Raw genomic sequence first — 16,676 nt, forward strand, 5'->3', positions numbered from 1 at the left:
GTGGTCTGAGTTCGGTTCCCTTGAATTCCACGGTCCGGTTCCGTTTTATAGGACAATGTGAACGAAAGCTCCCCAGGTTCACTTGCCATTATCGCAACAGTTTCCCCTGCCATCACCCCTCACATTGGTGCCACAAAAAAGAGAAGATATTGATGTGCAGATTCGCATCGTTCTTTTGTTGTTGCTGTTTTTGGATATTGATTTTCTTACATTTTAAGAATGATGGAGGCCACTGTGTTCTTGGGGACCTTCAATGCTGCAGAAATGTTTTGGTAACCTTCTCCAGAGCTGTACCTCATTAAGGACACACAGAAATTACAAAATGTGTGGAGTTTTTAGTTCAGATTATTTGTTTGCAATATGTGATCTATAGACTACGAGAGCTTCATACGCTGTTTATTGATTGTGGGGTTTGAATCGTGTGAGAAGACAATATATTTGGTGAGAATCATATAATAGGATGAATACATTTACATAAGTATTCAGACCCTTGGGTATGATGCCACAAGCTTGGCACACCTGTATTTGGGGAGTTTCTCCCGTTCTTCTCTGCAGATTCTCTCAAGCTCTGTCAGGTTGGATGGGGAGCGTCACTGCACAGATATTTTCAGGTCTCTCCAGACATGTTCAATCGGGTTCAAGTCCGGGCTCTGGCTGGCCCGCTCAAGGACATTGAGACTTGTCCCGAAGCCACGCCTGCGTTGTGTTGCCTTAGTGTTGCTGTCCTTTTGGAAGGTGAACCTTTGCCCCAGTCTGAGATCCTGAGTGCTCTGGAGCAGGTTTTCATCAAGTATCTCTCTGTACTTTGCTCCGTTCATCTTTACCTCTATCCTGACTAGTCTCCCAGTCCCTGCCGCTGAAAAATATCCCCACACCATGATGCAGCCACCACCATGCTTCACTGTAGGGATGGTGCAAGGTTTTCTCCAGACGTGACGTTTGGCATTCAGGCCAAAGAGTTACATTTTGATTTCATCAGACCAGAGAATCTTGTTTCTCATGGTCTGAGAGTCCTTTAGGTGTCTCTTGGCAAACTCCAAGCGGGCTGTTGTGCCTTTTACTGAGGAGTGGCTTCCGTCTGGCCAATCTACAATAAAGGCCTGATTGGTTGAGTGCTGCAGAGATTGTTGTCCTTCTGGAATGTTCTCCATCTCCACAGAGGAAGTCTGAAGCTCTATCAGAGTGACCATTGGGTTCTTGGTCACCTCCCTGACCAAGCCCCTTCTCCCCCGATTGCTCAGTTTGGCCGGGCAGCCATCTCTAGGAAGAGTCTTAGTGGTTCCAAATGTCTTCAATTTTAAGAATGATGGAGGCCACTGTGTTCTTAGGGACCTTCAATGCTGCAGAAATGTTTTGGTACCCTTCCCCAGAGCTGTACCTCAACACAATCCTGTCTCGGAGCTCTACGGACAATTCCTTCGACCTCATGGCTTGGTTTTTGCTCTGACGTGCACTGTCAACTGTGGGACCTTATCTAAACAGGTGTGTGCCTTTTCCAAATCAATTGAATTTAACTCCAATCAAGTTGTAGAAACATCTCAAGGATGATCAATGGAAACAGGATGTTCCTGAGCTCAATTTCAAGTCTCATAGCAAAAGGTCTGAATACTTATGTAAATAAGGTATTTCTGTTTGATGTTTTTTATTCATTTGCAAACATTTCTAAAAACCTGTTTTCGCTTTGTTGTTATGGGGTATTGTGTGCATATTGATAAACATGGTTTTTTAAATATTTTTCTAAATAAGTGTGTAACATAACATTTGGAAAGTGTCAAGGGGTCTGAATACTTTCCGAATGCACTGTACATATGAAGTGGGTAAAACAGTATGTAAACATTATTAAAGTGACCAGTGTTTAATTACTTTGTACATAGGGCAGCATTCTCTAGGGTTCAGGGTAGAGTACCGGGTGCTAGCCAGCTAGAACAGTGACTAAGATTCAAAAGTTTGTGAGGGTCTTAGGGGCCAAGTTTGAAGAGCCGCTGTTGAGCATTCTATATGAAGAATTTCAGGTTGTCAGTGAAGTTCACGCCGAACTTGACGCTTTTGACCCTTTCTACTTCGGGCCTGTGGATGAGGGTGTGCTCTCTCTGCTGTCTCCTGTAGTCCACAATCAGCACCTTCGTTCTGTTGATGTTGACAGAGAGTTTATTGTCCTGGCACCACTCAGCCAGGGCTCTCACCTCCTCCCTATATGCTGTCTCGTCATTGTTGGTAATCAAGCCTACTACTGTTGTCGTCAACAAACTTGATGATTGAGTTGGAGGCGTTCATGGCCACGCAGTCATGGGTGAACAGGGAGTACAGGAGGGGCTGAGGATGTACCCCTGTGGGGTGCATACTCAGCCCATCCCCTGTGGGGTGCGTACTCAGCCCCTCCTGAGGATCAGTATGGTGGAGGTGTTGTGGCCAACCTTCACCACTTGGGGTCAGCCTGTCAGGAAGTCCAGGACCCAGTTGCACAGGAAGGGGTTAAGGCCCAGGGCCCTGAGCTTAGTGATGAGCTTGGAGGGTACTATGGTGTTGAAGGCTGAGCTGTAGTCGATGAACAGTATTCTTACATAGTTATTTCTCTTGTCCAGGTACGATAGGGCAGTGTGCAGTGCAATGGTGATTGCATCATTTCAGTCATGTAAAGGTAGAAGGGAAAAAAAGCCTGAGATTCTCAGTGACCCCAGGAATTTAAAGGAGTGATTAACCCCGTATACCTCAAAGAAAAATGATCCCTCATCACTAAACGGCAGTATCAAAACCCTCAGAGGGCCGACAGTACAGTGAAGTACCTGGATATTAAACAACAAATTAGACTTCCGTTCTACAATAATGTACTGTATCTGTCCCACTGGTATTGTAGAGCTAGAGATCTTGTTTTCACCTCAGTTGTTTAAACCACTTCATTCAACTCATTACTGACTCACAGACAGGATTACTGGAATACTGAGTCCCAACTTTGAGTTTCCCATGAGGGTTGCTTGCACATAAATGGCTCGTGGCTTGTACAGACGTAAACAGACAGACATGTCTTGGACCATGCTGCAACCGTTCAGCTTTAGAGGGAGAATTATCTGTATGACCCCATCAATGAGATGACGTATGAGATGTTGAAGTCAGTTGAAGTCGGAAGTTTACATACACTTAGGTTGGAGTCATTAAAACTCGTTTATCAACCACTCCACAAATGTCTTGGTAAGAAACTATAGTTTTGGCAAGTCGGTTAGGACATATACTTTGTGCATGACACAAGTCATTTTTCCAACAATTGTTTACAGACAGATTATTTCACTTATAATTCACTGTATCACAATTCCAGTGGGTCAGAAGTTTACACTAAGTTGACTGTGCCTTTAAACAGCTTGGAAAATTCCCGAAATTGATGTCATGGCTTTAGAAGCTTCTGATAGGCTAATTGAGATCATTTGAGTCAGTTGGATGTGTACCTGTGGATGTATTTCAAAGCCTACCTTCAAATTCAGTGCCTCTTTGCTTGACATCATGGGAAAATCAAAAGAAATCAGCCAAGACTTCAGAAAAAAAATGTAGACCTCCACAAGTCTGGTTCATCCTTGGGAGCAATTTCCAAACGCCTGAAGGTACCACGTTCATCTGTACAAACAATAGTACGCAAGTATAAACACCATGGGACCACGCAGCCGTCATACCGCTCAGGAAGGAGATGCGTTCTGTCTCCTAGAGATGAACTTACTTTGGTGCGAAAAGTACATATCAATCCCAGAACAACAGCAGGACCTTGTGAAGATGCTGCAGGAAACAGATACAAAGTATCTATATCCACAGTAAAACGAGTATATCAACATAACCTAAAAGGCCTTTCAGCAAGGAAGAAGCCACTGCTCCAAAACCGCCATAAAAAAGCCAGACTACGGTTTGCAACGGCACATGGGGACAATGATTGTACTTTTTGGAGAAATGTCCTCTGGTCTGATGAAACAAAAATAGAACTGTTTGGCCATATTGACCATTGTTATGTTTGGAGGAAAAAGGGGGAGGCTTGCAAGCCGAAGAACACCATCCCAACCGTGAAGCACGGGGGTGGCAGCATCATGTTGTGGAGGTGCTTTGCTGCAGGAGGGACTGGTGCACTTCACAAAATAGATGGCATCATGAAGAGGAAAATTACGTGGATATATTGAAGCAACATCTCAAGACATCAGTCAGGAAGTTAAAGCTTGGTCGCAAATGCGTCTTCCAAATGGACAATGACCCCAAGCATACTTCCAAAGTTGTGGCAAATGGCTTAAAGACAACAAAGTCAAGGTATTGGAGTGGCCATCACAAAGCCCTGACCTCAATCCTATGGAAAATGTGTGGGCAAAACTGAAAAAGTGTGTGCGAGCAAGGAGGTCTACAAACCTGACTCGGTTACACCAGCTCTGTCAGGAGGAATGGGCCAAAAGCTTGTGGAAGGCTCCCCGAAACATTTGACCCAGGTTAAACAATTTATAGGCAATGCTACCAAATATTAATTGAGTGTATGTAAACTTCTGACCCACTGGGAATGTGATGAAAGAAATAAAAGCTGAAATAAATCATTCTCTCTACTATTCTGATATTTCACATTCTTAAAATAAAGAGTGGTGATCCTAACTGACCTAAGACAGGGAATTTTTACTAGGATTAAATGTCAGGAATTGTGAAAAACTGAGTTTAAATGTATTTGGCTAAGGTGTATGTACATTTCCGACTTCAACTGTATGTAACAGGTTCTAGGTACGTGCCCTGTATGCACTTAAAACAGTAATGAGGTTCTCCTTCTGATATTTTCTCTGTCCTCCCATTGCAGATTGGATCTCTCCACCATGGAATAGGATGTGTAAGTACATGTTCACAGTTTGGCATGCAATGATCATGTCATTGTTATGCGTCATTTTACTCACCCACAGTTTCTATGTAAAGCAAGGGTCATTTATATGTGTTTAGTGTTCGGCCTATATTAACATCACCCAGTCTTACAGTGTCAGGATGGCTAAAATAATCCACAACCTGTAGATACTTGTTGTTTCAGATGGCTTTAGTTGGATTAAAGGTCTTCTTGCCCCTAAAAGTCCACACCTATTACTGAGATGAGCAGGATCTCCTGTGATGAACCTGTAGACAGAGTCAACACATATACATTCCTAGGCACCAGTGAGCTGCACTGTTTACTGACTGTGCTGAGCCGAGCATGCATCACTGCCAAGAAGCAGACCACACAGAGGCTTCACACACGCGCGCACACACAAACACACGCATACACACATACCCGCGTACACACACACATGTACGCACACACTCCTACCCACACAGAAGCCTCCCACAGACAGAGGGCATTTGTTAGAGTGGGTATTATTAGTCATGAATGTTTTAGGGGTGAGACATGCTGAAAGATTGTTCTGAATCTATTTGGGAGAATAATAAACTACGTAACCTTCTGTAACCTATGTGCTCACAGGCTTCTGTTCTACTGCCATTACACTGTTCACATAATCATAGACTAGAGGAAAATCATCTAGATATCAGCTGGCTCCTGCTTTTCATTGGATGAATCAGACAGTTTTACACCATCTTCATTTCCTGGTATTAAAGTTTTATGAGCACAGTTTGCGTGGGAATAAGTGACAGATGTGTTTTGATCCAAGGGAATCCTAGTCGAATTACTCTGTGTCCCCCTGACTTCCAAACAAAGTAGGGTGGTGAAACCACCTCTCCTGACGACAATGAATACATTAGGATGAATAATGTAACAAGGAGAAACAGCATCACACTGGGGTTTTATAGCACACTATTCAGACATCATTATAACCCATTTCCCCTGCACTCCACACACTAAATCATCCTAAAATAGAGGCTCACTGTTTGTTTTCATTTCCCTGTTGGCCTAGCTGAGGGGTGTGTGCGCACGTATGTCTGAGTGTGTGCATGTGCGCTTAACAACAGTTATACTTCAATTTGGGGTCATATTACTCTTTGACCTAAGCCCAGGGCCTGACCGCTGTGTGTTAGTGAGTAATGTCGTTGGGTTGGTTTCTAGGTGCTGTCCCTGCCCCATCGCAGGCTAGTGTGCTACTGTCGGCTGTTTGAAGTGCCAGACCCCAACAAGCTCCAGAAGTTAGGCCTGCACCAGCGGGAGATCTTCCTGTTTAATGACCTTCTGGTGGTACGTGTCCTCTCCTGCCTTTGTCCTGCCCTGTCCTTTGTTAAATATGGTCATTCAAATATGGTCTTTCAAATGTGGCCTCACAGCAACAACAATGAGCAAAGAAGTACAGTCTGAGCTTTCAGTTCAACCCTTTTTTTGGTTTCTCCAATATCTTTCTTGCCCCCACAGTATAACTTGTGTATTTGTCTGTGTGCTTGTTTGGGTGTTTATTTGGGTGCAGGTGACAAAGATTTTCCAGAAGAAGAAGAACTCTGTGACATACAGCTTCCGGCAGTCTTTTTCTCTGTATGGGATGCAGGTTCTGATGTTTGAGAACCAATGTAAGTAGAACAGACCTCTCCCTGTCCATTCACCATCTCTGCGATGTGTTGTTAGCCCAGCATGGTTTTATAGTACATCCCACTGGGTTCAATTTGCACATCTATATACATGTAACCATCCTGTGATGATGGAACGAGACACTGTTTATACTTTCAAAACATCAGACAGATTTTAAACTTCCTTTGTGGTCGATGCCCTGAGTTTTAAAGGTCTCTCTCTCTCTTTCTGTGTTTGGTCCAGATTACGGGAATGGAATCAGGCTGACATCAGCCATACCAGGTGCCGACGTCAAGGTCCTCATCAACTTTAACGCGCCCAACCCCCAGGACCGCAAGAAGTTCACTGACGACCTGCGAGAGTCTATCGCCGAGGTCCAGGAAATGGAGAAATACAGGATAGAGTGTGAGCAGACATTTTAGCTCTCTACCCCGCCCTCATTCCCTTTTTCCCTCCACCCTCATTCCCTTTTTCCCTCCCTCCATCCGCCCCTCGCTCCCTGGCCGCTGCGAGCCATGTAAACTCAGTCAAGTAGAGGCAGATAGGGCCTGGTCCTCATTACTCACTCTCTGTTTATGAGAAGGAATGTTTATAGAGTTCACAGGATGACTACCACGAGGAGGATTGTGTTTGCGGAAGGGCATTTATCAAAGAGAAACACACAGAAGACTGTTTTTACGAATGAGTCTAATATGCGAAAGGATTTAGGTGCACTTTTACAATGTTACATTTGATTATAATGTAAATGCAATAGTTACCGAATGTATAGTAATAATCTATATAAAAGTAAGTGCCAGTAATGAAATTATATGAGGAAATGTAGAAATATTGTATGTTTGAAGATGAATGCTGAAACATATATATACACACACACACACACACACACGCTATCTTTACCTTACTCTCTCCCCATATGTATGTTCATATAAAGCTGAGCTTGAGAAGCAGAAAGGGGTAGTGAGGCCCAGTATGTCCCAGAGCTCTGGGCTGAAGAAGGAGGCTGGCAATGGCAACATGAACCGTGCCAGTCTGGACGACACCTACACCATGGGCGAGGGCCTGAAGAGGAGTGCCCTCAGCAGCTCCCTCCGCGACCTCTCCGAAGCAGGTAAGGTCAAAGGTCATCATTGTGCTCACAAAACGGTCCTTTCCTGGGAGAGACCCTCTGTTGTTTTTACCTCCTCACTCGTCCTATGGTAATATAACTCGGAACATCCAACATTATGTTTTATAGCACCTTGAACTGATGTCAGACTTCTCTTAAGCTGTATTGATGATTAAGTAAAACGTTATTCGGGTGAGATGTTCTTATTAAATAACTTAAATGCATTCTGTATCTGGGCAGTGTGAGACTTTACAAGATAATTGCGCTTAAGGTCCTGTTAGTTTAGTCCTAAAATTATTTTCTGGGACTGGTGCCCTACCCCAATGTGAAATATTTTATCATAACCTGGGATATGAAACAGCAGAAGTAGGTTTGTGCCATTGAAAAATAGACGTTTCTAAATGAATAGCTATTTGGTATGATGCTATCAATAGGTCTACTTTAGAGGGTTTGCCTTTCCACTGAGAAGTGATATTGAAGGAAGGATTGCTCTCGCCCCTGTATCTAAATCAAAATATACTTTATATCTCAATGAACACCTTTGATTTTTGCACTTTTTCGTGTCACATTCTCATTCTTAAATCCCTTTTTTTTCTCAAACATTTCATGATAAGGCTTGCTTGTTATATGTTTAATTAATCCACCGTTTTTCACTACCAGTCATTCTCTCATGTATTGCTGTGATCTGAACCTACTGAACTCAATGGGGATCTGTTCTCATACAATAACTGACGCAAGACGAGATCTGGTTCCAAAATTACAACGAACATCTCATTGTCATGAATATCAAGAATGTTTCACATAGCATTTGGACTCTAAAGCGAATCACCTTGAGAACATGTCATTCATTCTGGATCGCAGTTATGTTAAGACATCATGGTAACGTAATGAAATCCATATAGGAGTTCTACAGGATCTCACATTAGGATGTATTTGCTCTGTTTCCATTGTCATGTTGGGTACTATACTGAAATACAGATACGATAAGGCTAGTCAGTGCTGAAGTCAATACATCAACATAGGAGTGTTTCCTCCCTCCTGTCTTAGGTTTTTGTGTATGTTTAAGCCCTAACTTTCTCAACACAGGATGTGGCATGGTAGTGTGGTCATGTCCTGTGTACAATATATTTTAATTTTCTCGCCATTCTCCATCTCATTATGTACTTCCTGATATTTCCATTCCCATTGGGTTTTCTCCTGTTTCTCCATATGTGAAGACTGGTCATGTATCCATTGGCTGAGCTTATGACAGTGGCAAACTGCTCTATTTGCTCGTACACCTCATGTGCAACAGCCATTGTATTGCTTTTGATGTTTCTTCTCCGTAACTGTCACTGCCATTGGCTCTCTACAAAGCCACCCGTTACCCTTCCTTATGACAATCTACATCTTGTGACAACATTAAATCTGTGTTGTCACATTTTAGCAGGAAAAAAATCTATGAATAATCTTAACTCGTTGTAGTTTAGAAATACTAACATTGCCTAGCTCTTTGTAGTTATACTGATGTCCTCAGCTGAATGTTGCAAAAATGATTTCCTTGTCCTTTAAGTTTGAGCAATGCAGTAAATTCAAAATGTAGTGTAAAAGTACACTGATCAAATGTCTCTCTTTATCTCCTAAGTAAATATGAACAAAGCTGCTAAAATAATGGACGTGACAGTAATACCTACCTATCTATCAACCGGTCCCCCACACACTCCCTGCCCCTTTTATCTCAGCTTCCAGTGTACTACTCACAACCCCCTGCACTGCCCCCTAGGGGAGAGGAGGGCTGCCTAAACCTCTGTAGTTGATCCAGGAGTGCTGTCCTATCCATCTCTAATCTGTGGTATTGCATGTCTCGGGCAGGCAAGCGTGGGCGCCGCAGCAGTGCAGGATCACTAGACAGCAATATGGAAGTAAGTTGGAAGCAGCTGGTGTCCAAGCTACTCTGTGATGATGTGCTCTGTAAAAAAAAAAACACCGTTTATTTTTGTTGTTCTTGCACCCCTCTCTGCTTCATAGACTCTCAGTTCATTTTGTTTTATGACCTTTTTTTTTAAATCTCGGATGCCTTTTAACAACCTGCCTGCCTCGGTTAGTGTGCATGCAAGGGCTGCCTGCCTCTGACGCTGGCTAGATGGGAGACATGTCTTGTTTTGGTCATGTGGCCAGTTTGCCCTTTTTCTTGAAACAAGCATGACTACTACTAATTCCCCCTTCCTCCCTCTAATCCCCCCAGCTGTTTGTTTTGATCACAGTCTAATGTCTTCCATTCAGCCATGTCCCAACCCGCAGTTTGGCTTTCCTTTGGGGCTCTCTTACCTTAGGCAGGGGTGCCAGTGAATACCTGTTGTAGCACCTACTCTCCCCCCTAGTGTTGTGCAAACCTAAAGCCCCCCTCTCTGGTCCCTCTCCTGTTCCCTGCCTGTCCTATTGAAAGAAAGCTCACAGAGGTTTGAGGCTTAGGGAGGAAGGTTATCTTACAACAGCTCACGGTCACATCAATATCTCACTGTCAGAACTTTATCGATGAGCTTTTTACACACAATATCAAAGAGTCAATATGAAAGATGTGGATTTCATTCATCATCATTTCTTCATTCCATGAGTCCGTGTGTTGGTTTTGAAGTCTGGGAACCCTTGAAAATGTCATTCCACTTTCAAAGAAATCTGTATGGTCTCTTTACAACCTTGGACAGAGCATGCACCAAAGGAAGGACTTTTAAAACTTGGATGAATCCAAAAAGGATAGAGTTGGAACTAGATTGGGGGATAAGTGAACAGAGTTATTTTTAAATGTGACTACCAGATCTCCAGCATCTCTGCTTCCCGCTGTCTGGCTGAATGCAAAGCCAATATGGATGGAGATTTTGCTTGTCACCTCCTCTGCATGTGGATCCTCTGCCTCCATTGTTTTTAACCAGTTGCATGTGGGACTCTCAGGTTTGGAAGGTGTTCAACAATATGAATATATTATCAGCCTTTTATACTTTTGATGCATCTACAATAAAAGGTCCCGTTTTCAAATTTCTCTGACGCGTATGTCATTTAAGAAAGTTTGAGTTTTTTCTATATAGGTTTCTTCATTTGTAACATTGTCGAGTGGCCATAACCCTGATATTACCATTCATTATTTGTCTGTCCGCCATCATGAGCTGATATTTTTAGTTAATTTATTTGCATGCTCTGTCTGTAACGTTTTGCAACTTGCTGTTGACCCTTGAATATGCAGGCAGTTTTCACCACTTCCATGAGGTGATGCCTTAGCTTAACTGCTGGTAGTCTAGTATGTGGTGTGATACTGTGAGTGTCTGCCTGTATAGAAGGCATGGATAGAGATGATGTTACCCTCTTCTCTCCCACAGGGGTCCATCATTAACAGTCCTCACATACGCCGGAGAGCCACAACCCCACGCAGCGAGGGCCCGCCCCGGGGCCACCCCACCATCCCCAACTCCTCCTCCCTCCTCGGGTCGCTCTTTGGCAGCAAACGGGGGAAGCCTTCATCCCAGAGCCATCCTCCTCTTCCTCTGCCTGGTCACCCCACCCTCATCTCCCACACTCCTCATCCGTCCAACCTCCACCACACAGCCCAGCAGGTAGCCCAGGCCCAGCTCCACCACTCCCAGTACTGCCACGTCCAACAGAACCCCCCTCCCTACCACCACCACCACCATTACCACCCCCCTCCCCACACACAGTACCACCAGCACCCAGCAGCATATGCATCCTCCTCCCACACACACCAACACACCCACCCCCACCCGCATGTACCACAGCACAGCCACGGCACCCATAGCCAGCATTCCCATCACGCCTCACACTCCCAGCATGCCCCTCACCACCACAGTCAGCTGCAGGGCCCGGCACCCAGCGGGCCCAAACCCAAACACAGTGGCATCAGCACCGTGGTGTGAAGTCCCTCACTGAAAGAGAGCGAGAGAGAGCGAGAGCAAAAGAGAGAACGAAAGAGAGCGAGAGAGAGAAAAGATTGAATGAGCAAAAGGAAAGAGTGAGTGAGTGAACTTAAGGGAGGGACAGTCTCTTCCCCCAAAGGGACAGAGGGTATACTGTCAGTCGATGGCCTATCTACTGTGTTCCACTGCTGTGATGGAGATGGACCTCTGGCAGTCCCATGTATCCGCTCCCCCCTTCAGCTGCTCACCAATATGCTGGATGGAAACCAGACTCAATTCTTCCACAAAGGGCCTCTGCTCGAACCTTAGTAAGGGCCTCTGTCTCTCTGTCAGGGCTTCAGGGAGGTGTTTTGTACGGGGAAACGCTTTCCCTCCTTCTCCCCATGAACTCACACCAAACCCAGGCTGAAGAGAACCGTGCATTCTCTGTAGGCCGCTGTCCACTTCTCCGTTCTTTCAATAGCCTGTCTTCCCTTCACGTAATCAGGAGACAAGACCACCTGGGATAGGCCTGAGAAAACATGTCTGACTGTTTTCTCTGTCACAATGGCATATTATATTGTATACAGTCTTTTTAAACAAAGCTAGCTTTTAACACTCTGCTTTCTTGAGGTTTCCAAAACTCTCTTCATTTTTAAGAATGCTATTTGTTCTTGCCTCCTAGAATTCATGTAGAGTAAAAAAGCTAGGTGTAATCATTTCACAATAACTAGACCAACGGACAGGCTAACAACAGTCTCAATCGTAGTAGTTCTAGTGTTGTATTTACTGTAGATGACAGCTTTACGTGTTGTCTCCTAGCTCTCATTGATAAATGTGCCAATTACTAATGCATAAACTATTTAGTCTAGACTTCATGTACAGTATATATTGTGCGTAAAGTACCTTGTAAGATTATACTTACAACCATTATTATCATTAGAAATAAACTGTATCAGTATTATACTGACTCTATGGTAACAGGATAGATGGGAAGGGGGAGTGGAGCCACATTGTCAGGCAGGCCAATAACCTACTCTGGAACCTTTTGCCTTCCAACCAGAGCATTGAGAGACTGGAATGCAGCTGTGGCACATGGCCCTCCTAACGCTGGGCTGTCATGTATAAAACCTCAGAGTGAACAGATATGGGTGTCTACTGACCATATGTTGTTCCTATGCTGGGTGGATGGGTCCCACTCGGCTCGGTGTAGTACTCCTATATGAAGTATTGAAGTTTAGTGCTGTGAGTAAGGACATGTAGTAAGATGGCAGTGGGGAAGTGTCACAGATCTCGTGTTGAGCTCATGGCCTTCTTTTGGTTGTATGCTGGCTAAGCTCACAGCTTTCCTGACCTCTCAGATACTTTACGTTATAGAAGTTGAGGCTCACGTCACTTTACTGATGGACCCGCAGTAAAGCTGACAATGTCTCATGCCTTTGATATATGAAGCAGCTGCATTCTTGACTCTTCAAATCAAAATATGATAATCCTTTATTTTTTTTTTCTTCATAATTTACTATATCTTTGTTTTCATCACAAAACCTGAGTAGGTGAGTGACTAGAATAACCTCTTAAGTATGTAGTGTTTAGTTTTTGGTTTGTCATCTTAGTTGTTTCATTGTGTACAGTATGTGCAATATCTTCGTACTGGTTTTGTACATTCAAAACAAAAAAGTGTCCCTTCTGTTTGTTTTGTGTGTTTTCATGTTGCATTGTTATTTATTTAGTTTGGACCCCTGTCGTTCTCTCTCAGTGGCTTAATGTGTGGCTGTTCTCATGGTTCTCTGAGAAACACAGTCCTGGAATTTTCGAATTCAATGGAATTCAGTGGAATGTCGAAGTGATTTTGCATGTAATGTTATTAATGTGAGGCTATCCTCAGCACATTGTATAACAAATCAGTGTTATCATAGTCGATAATCACATTAAAAAATGCAGACTTGTAGGCCCTTTACAGGTTCAAGTCTGTTATCATGTTGTCCTGGAAGAGATTCAGGTGAATTCTTTTTTTTTTTTTTTTCAGATGATATACTTAGACAGTTGACGGTAGTGCTTGACTTGGACTGAAATAGGTTCCGGTACTCATTTTGGGTACCAGTACTGTTTATATTTAGGTGCTGGAGCTCCTCAATACTTATGAGCTAAAATTCTATAAGAGGAACAGAACCTCGAGCAGTAGTTTGAAGTGCCGGTACTCTGCTCCGGTGTCCCAAGTCAAGCACTGGTTGACGGTGAAAAGAAAGAGGAATGTGTGTATATATTTTAATAAAGGAATATGCTTCCCTCTGGGCAGAACATAAATATTTTGCTGGATAAGCACATATGAAGGAACGCTTTCATTTTTCAGGAAATCCAGATCTAATATACAGCAAAGAAATGCAAATAAAACAAAGGAACTGGGTTATATGTAAAGAAAAATATCTTTCTACATTCTACAAAATAAGAGTATATTATCGTGTGTACATTAAAGTAAAAGTCAACTGTTTGTCCCAATATTCAGGGTGTAAATGTATTTTAACATTCACTAAGAAAACCACAACCATAAGTCAGACTTCCCACTGGGCACACACTGATGGAATCAAGGTTGTTTCCACATCATCTCAATGAAATTACATTGAACCAAAGTGGAATAGACGTTGAATTGACACCTGTGCCCAATGGGTTGAGGCCTAGGCTTCACTCAACACGTCTGTTCATGTTAGATCCATGATATTATAACAACAAATAAGGAAATGTAGACAGATAAACATATCTTACCTATGACATGAATAATCAATTGAATGTCTTTCTAATTTTCTTTTTTGTAACTCAGAAATGGTCGGACAATGTAAAAATAGAGAACGAAATGTATACATTTATCTTGATATGTGTTGTAGTGCTTCAAGAAATGTCCACAGTCTATAGTCTGATAAGTACCCCCACAATGCACTGCATGGACCTGATGCATCGTGTGTCTTTTTCACTGTGAGCTGACTGAACAGGTCAGCCAGTAAAGTTGATTAACTTTATTTCCTCTATTTTCATTGGTTTGGATTTGGAATCTCCTGATGTTGACTTGCTCTTGCGTCCCACATTAAGCTGATTGTTACTGGAGCTCAGCATGCATTTCATCTACATACACACTACCAGTCAAAAGTTTTAGAACACCTACTCATTCAAGGGTTTTACTTTATTTTTTACTATTTTCTACATTGTAGAATAATAGTGAAGACATCAAAACTATGAAATTACACATATGGAATCATGTAGTAAGCAAAAAAGTGTTAAATAAATCCAAATATATTTTATATTTGAGATTCTTCAAATAGCCAACCTTTGCCTTGATGACAGCTTTGCACACTCTTGGCATTCTCTCAGCTTCATGAGGTAGTCACCTGGAATGGATTTCAATTAACAGGTGCGCCTTCTTAAAAGTTCATTTGTGGAATTTCTTTCTTTCTTTCTTAATGCATTTGAGCCAATCAGTTATGTTGTGACAAGGAAGGGGGGGGGGGTATACAGAATAAAGAACCTATTTGGTAAAAGACCAAGTCCATATTATGGCAAGAACAGTTCAAAGGCCAGTCCATTACTTTAAGACATGAAGGTCAGTCAATACAGAAAATGTCAAGAACTTTCTTCAAGTGCAGTCGCAAAAAACGTCAAGCGCTATGATGAAACTGGCTCTCATGAGGACCGCCACAGGAAAGGAAGACCCATAGTTACCTCTGCTGCAGAGGATAAGTTCATTAGAGTTACCAGTCTCAGAAATTGCAGCCCAAATAAATGCTTCACAGAGTTCAAGTAACAGACACATATCAACATCAGCTGTTAAGAGGAGGATGTGTGAATCAGGCCTTCAGGGTCGCATTGCTGCAAAGAAACCACTTCTGAAGGACACCAATAAGAACAAGGGACTTGCTTTGGCCAAGAAACACGAGCAATGGACATTAGACCGGTGGAAATCTGTCCTTTTGGTCTGGAGTCTAAATCTGAGATTTTTGGTCCCAACCGCCGTGTCTTTGTGAGATGCGGTGTGGGTGAACGGATGATCTCTGCATGTGTATTTCCCACCATAAAGCATGGAGGAGGAGGTGTGGGGGTGCTTTGCTGGTGACACTGTCTGTGATTTATTTAGAATTCAAGGCACACTTAACCAGCGTGGCTACCACAGCATTCTGCAGCAATATGCCATCCCATCTGGTTTGGGCTTAGTGGCACCATCATTTGTTTTTCAACAGGACAATGACCCAACACACCTCCAGGCTGTGTAGGGGCTATTTTACCAAGAAGGAGAGTGAAGGAGTGCTGCATCAGATGACCTGGCCTCCACAATTCCCCGACCTCAACCCAATTGGGATGGTTTGGGATGAGTTGGACTGCAGAATGAATGAAGAGCAGCCAACAAGTGCTCAGCATGTGGGAACTCCTTCAAGACTGTTGGAAAAGCATTCAAGGTGAAGCTGGTTGAGAGAATGCCAAGAGTGTGCAAAGCTGTCAAGCCAAAGGTTTGCTATTTGAAGAATCTCAAATATAAATTATAATTTTGATTTATTTAACACTTTTTTTGGTTACTACATAATTCCATGTGTGTTATTTCTTAAGTTTGGATGTCTTCACTATTATTCTCAAATGTAGAAAATAGTAAAAATGAAGAAAAACCCTTGAATGAGTAGGTGTTCTAAAACTTTTGGCCAGTAGTGTACATAGTCATTGTAAAAATAACAAAACATAAACACGTCGCACTTCTGTTATTATTGAGCTTTGAAAATAGCGGAGTAGAAGTGCCGATTATGGAAATCTAGAATGGGTGATTTATCTAAAATGAAGACAAGAAGGGACAAAGTGGGAGAAAAATAATCTGTACATAGTGAGTACAGTATCACTACTCTAATCCCAATATCTGCAGTGGAGATCATATAAGGTGACGACCTTATATGGGAGGTTGAAGATGTGATTTTCAACATATCGCTTGTCTCTGCCAGCAACATTAGTGAACTGTCATTCGCTGTGGCTCTGACAGACTGTTATAACGTTCCCTGCCCCTACACACGCACACACACTCCCTTTCTCTCATCCCATGCTGCAAGCTGTTCTATCAGGCGCAAGACACACTTTAAAAAGGGCAAGACAAGAGATGCCTCATTTCAATGTGCATTCAGTTTGTCCAGTGAGTAGTGAGTCAGTAAGACCCCAGTTATCGTAAAACTTCAACTGTGACAATGTTGACGCT

At 42.9% G+C, this 16,676-nt stretch overlaps 1 protein-coding gene across 12 annotated transcripts in view; it reads left to right on the forward strand.

Moving 5' to 3' along the window:
- The window catches only part of LOC106571902 (IQ motif and SEC7 domain-containing protein 1), a 191,660-nt gene extending 177,188 nt beyond the window's left edge, over nt 1-14,472 (forward strand). For 11 of the 12 annotated variants that reach the window (XM_014145442.2, XM_014145443.2, XM_014145445.2 and 8 more), the window contains 7 exons: nt 4,802-4,831; nt 6,029-6,154; nt 6,378-6,477; nt 6,719-6,880; nt 7,407-7,583; nt 9,432-9,481; nt 10,931-14,472. In XM_014145442.2, coding sequence (XP_014000917.1) covers nt 4,802-4,831; nt 6,029-6,154; nt 6,378-6,477; nt 6,719-6,880; nt 7,407-7,583; nt 9,432-9,481; nt 10,931-11,482 — 1,197 coding nt within the window. In that variant the 3' untranslated portion in view covers nt 11,483-14,472. The remainder of the gene's footprint in view (nt 1-4,801; nt 4,832-6,028; nt 6,155-6,377; nt 6,478-6,718; nt 6,881-7,406; nt 7,584-9,431; nt 9,482-10,930) is intronic. The other variant, XM_014145449.2, reaches the window with a different exon arrangement.
- The last annotated feature ends 2,204 nt before the right edge of the window (nt 14,473-16,676 follow it).

Source organism: Salmo salar, chromosome ssa15 (assembly GCF_905237065.1).
Source record: "Salmo salar chromosome ssa15, Ssal_v3.1, whole genome shotgun sequence".
Lineage (NCBI taxonomy): Eukaryota > Metazoa > Chordata > Actinopteri > Salmoniformes > Salmonidae > Salmo > Salmo salar.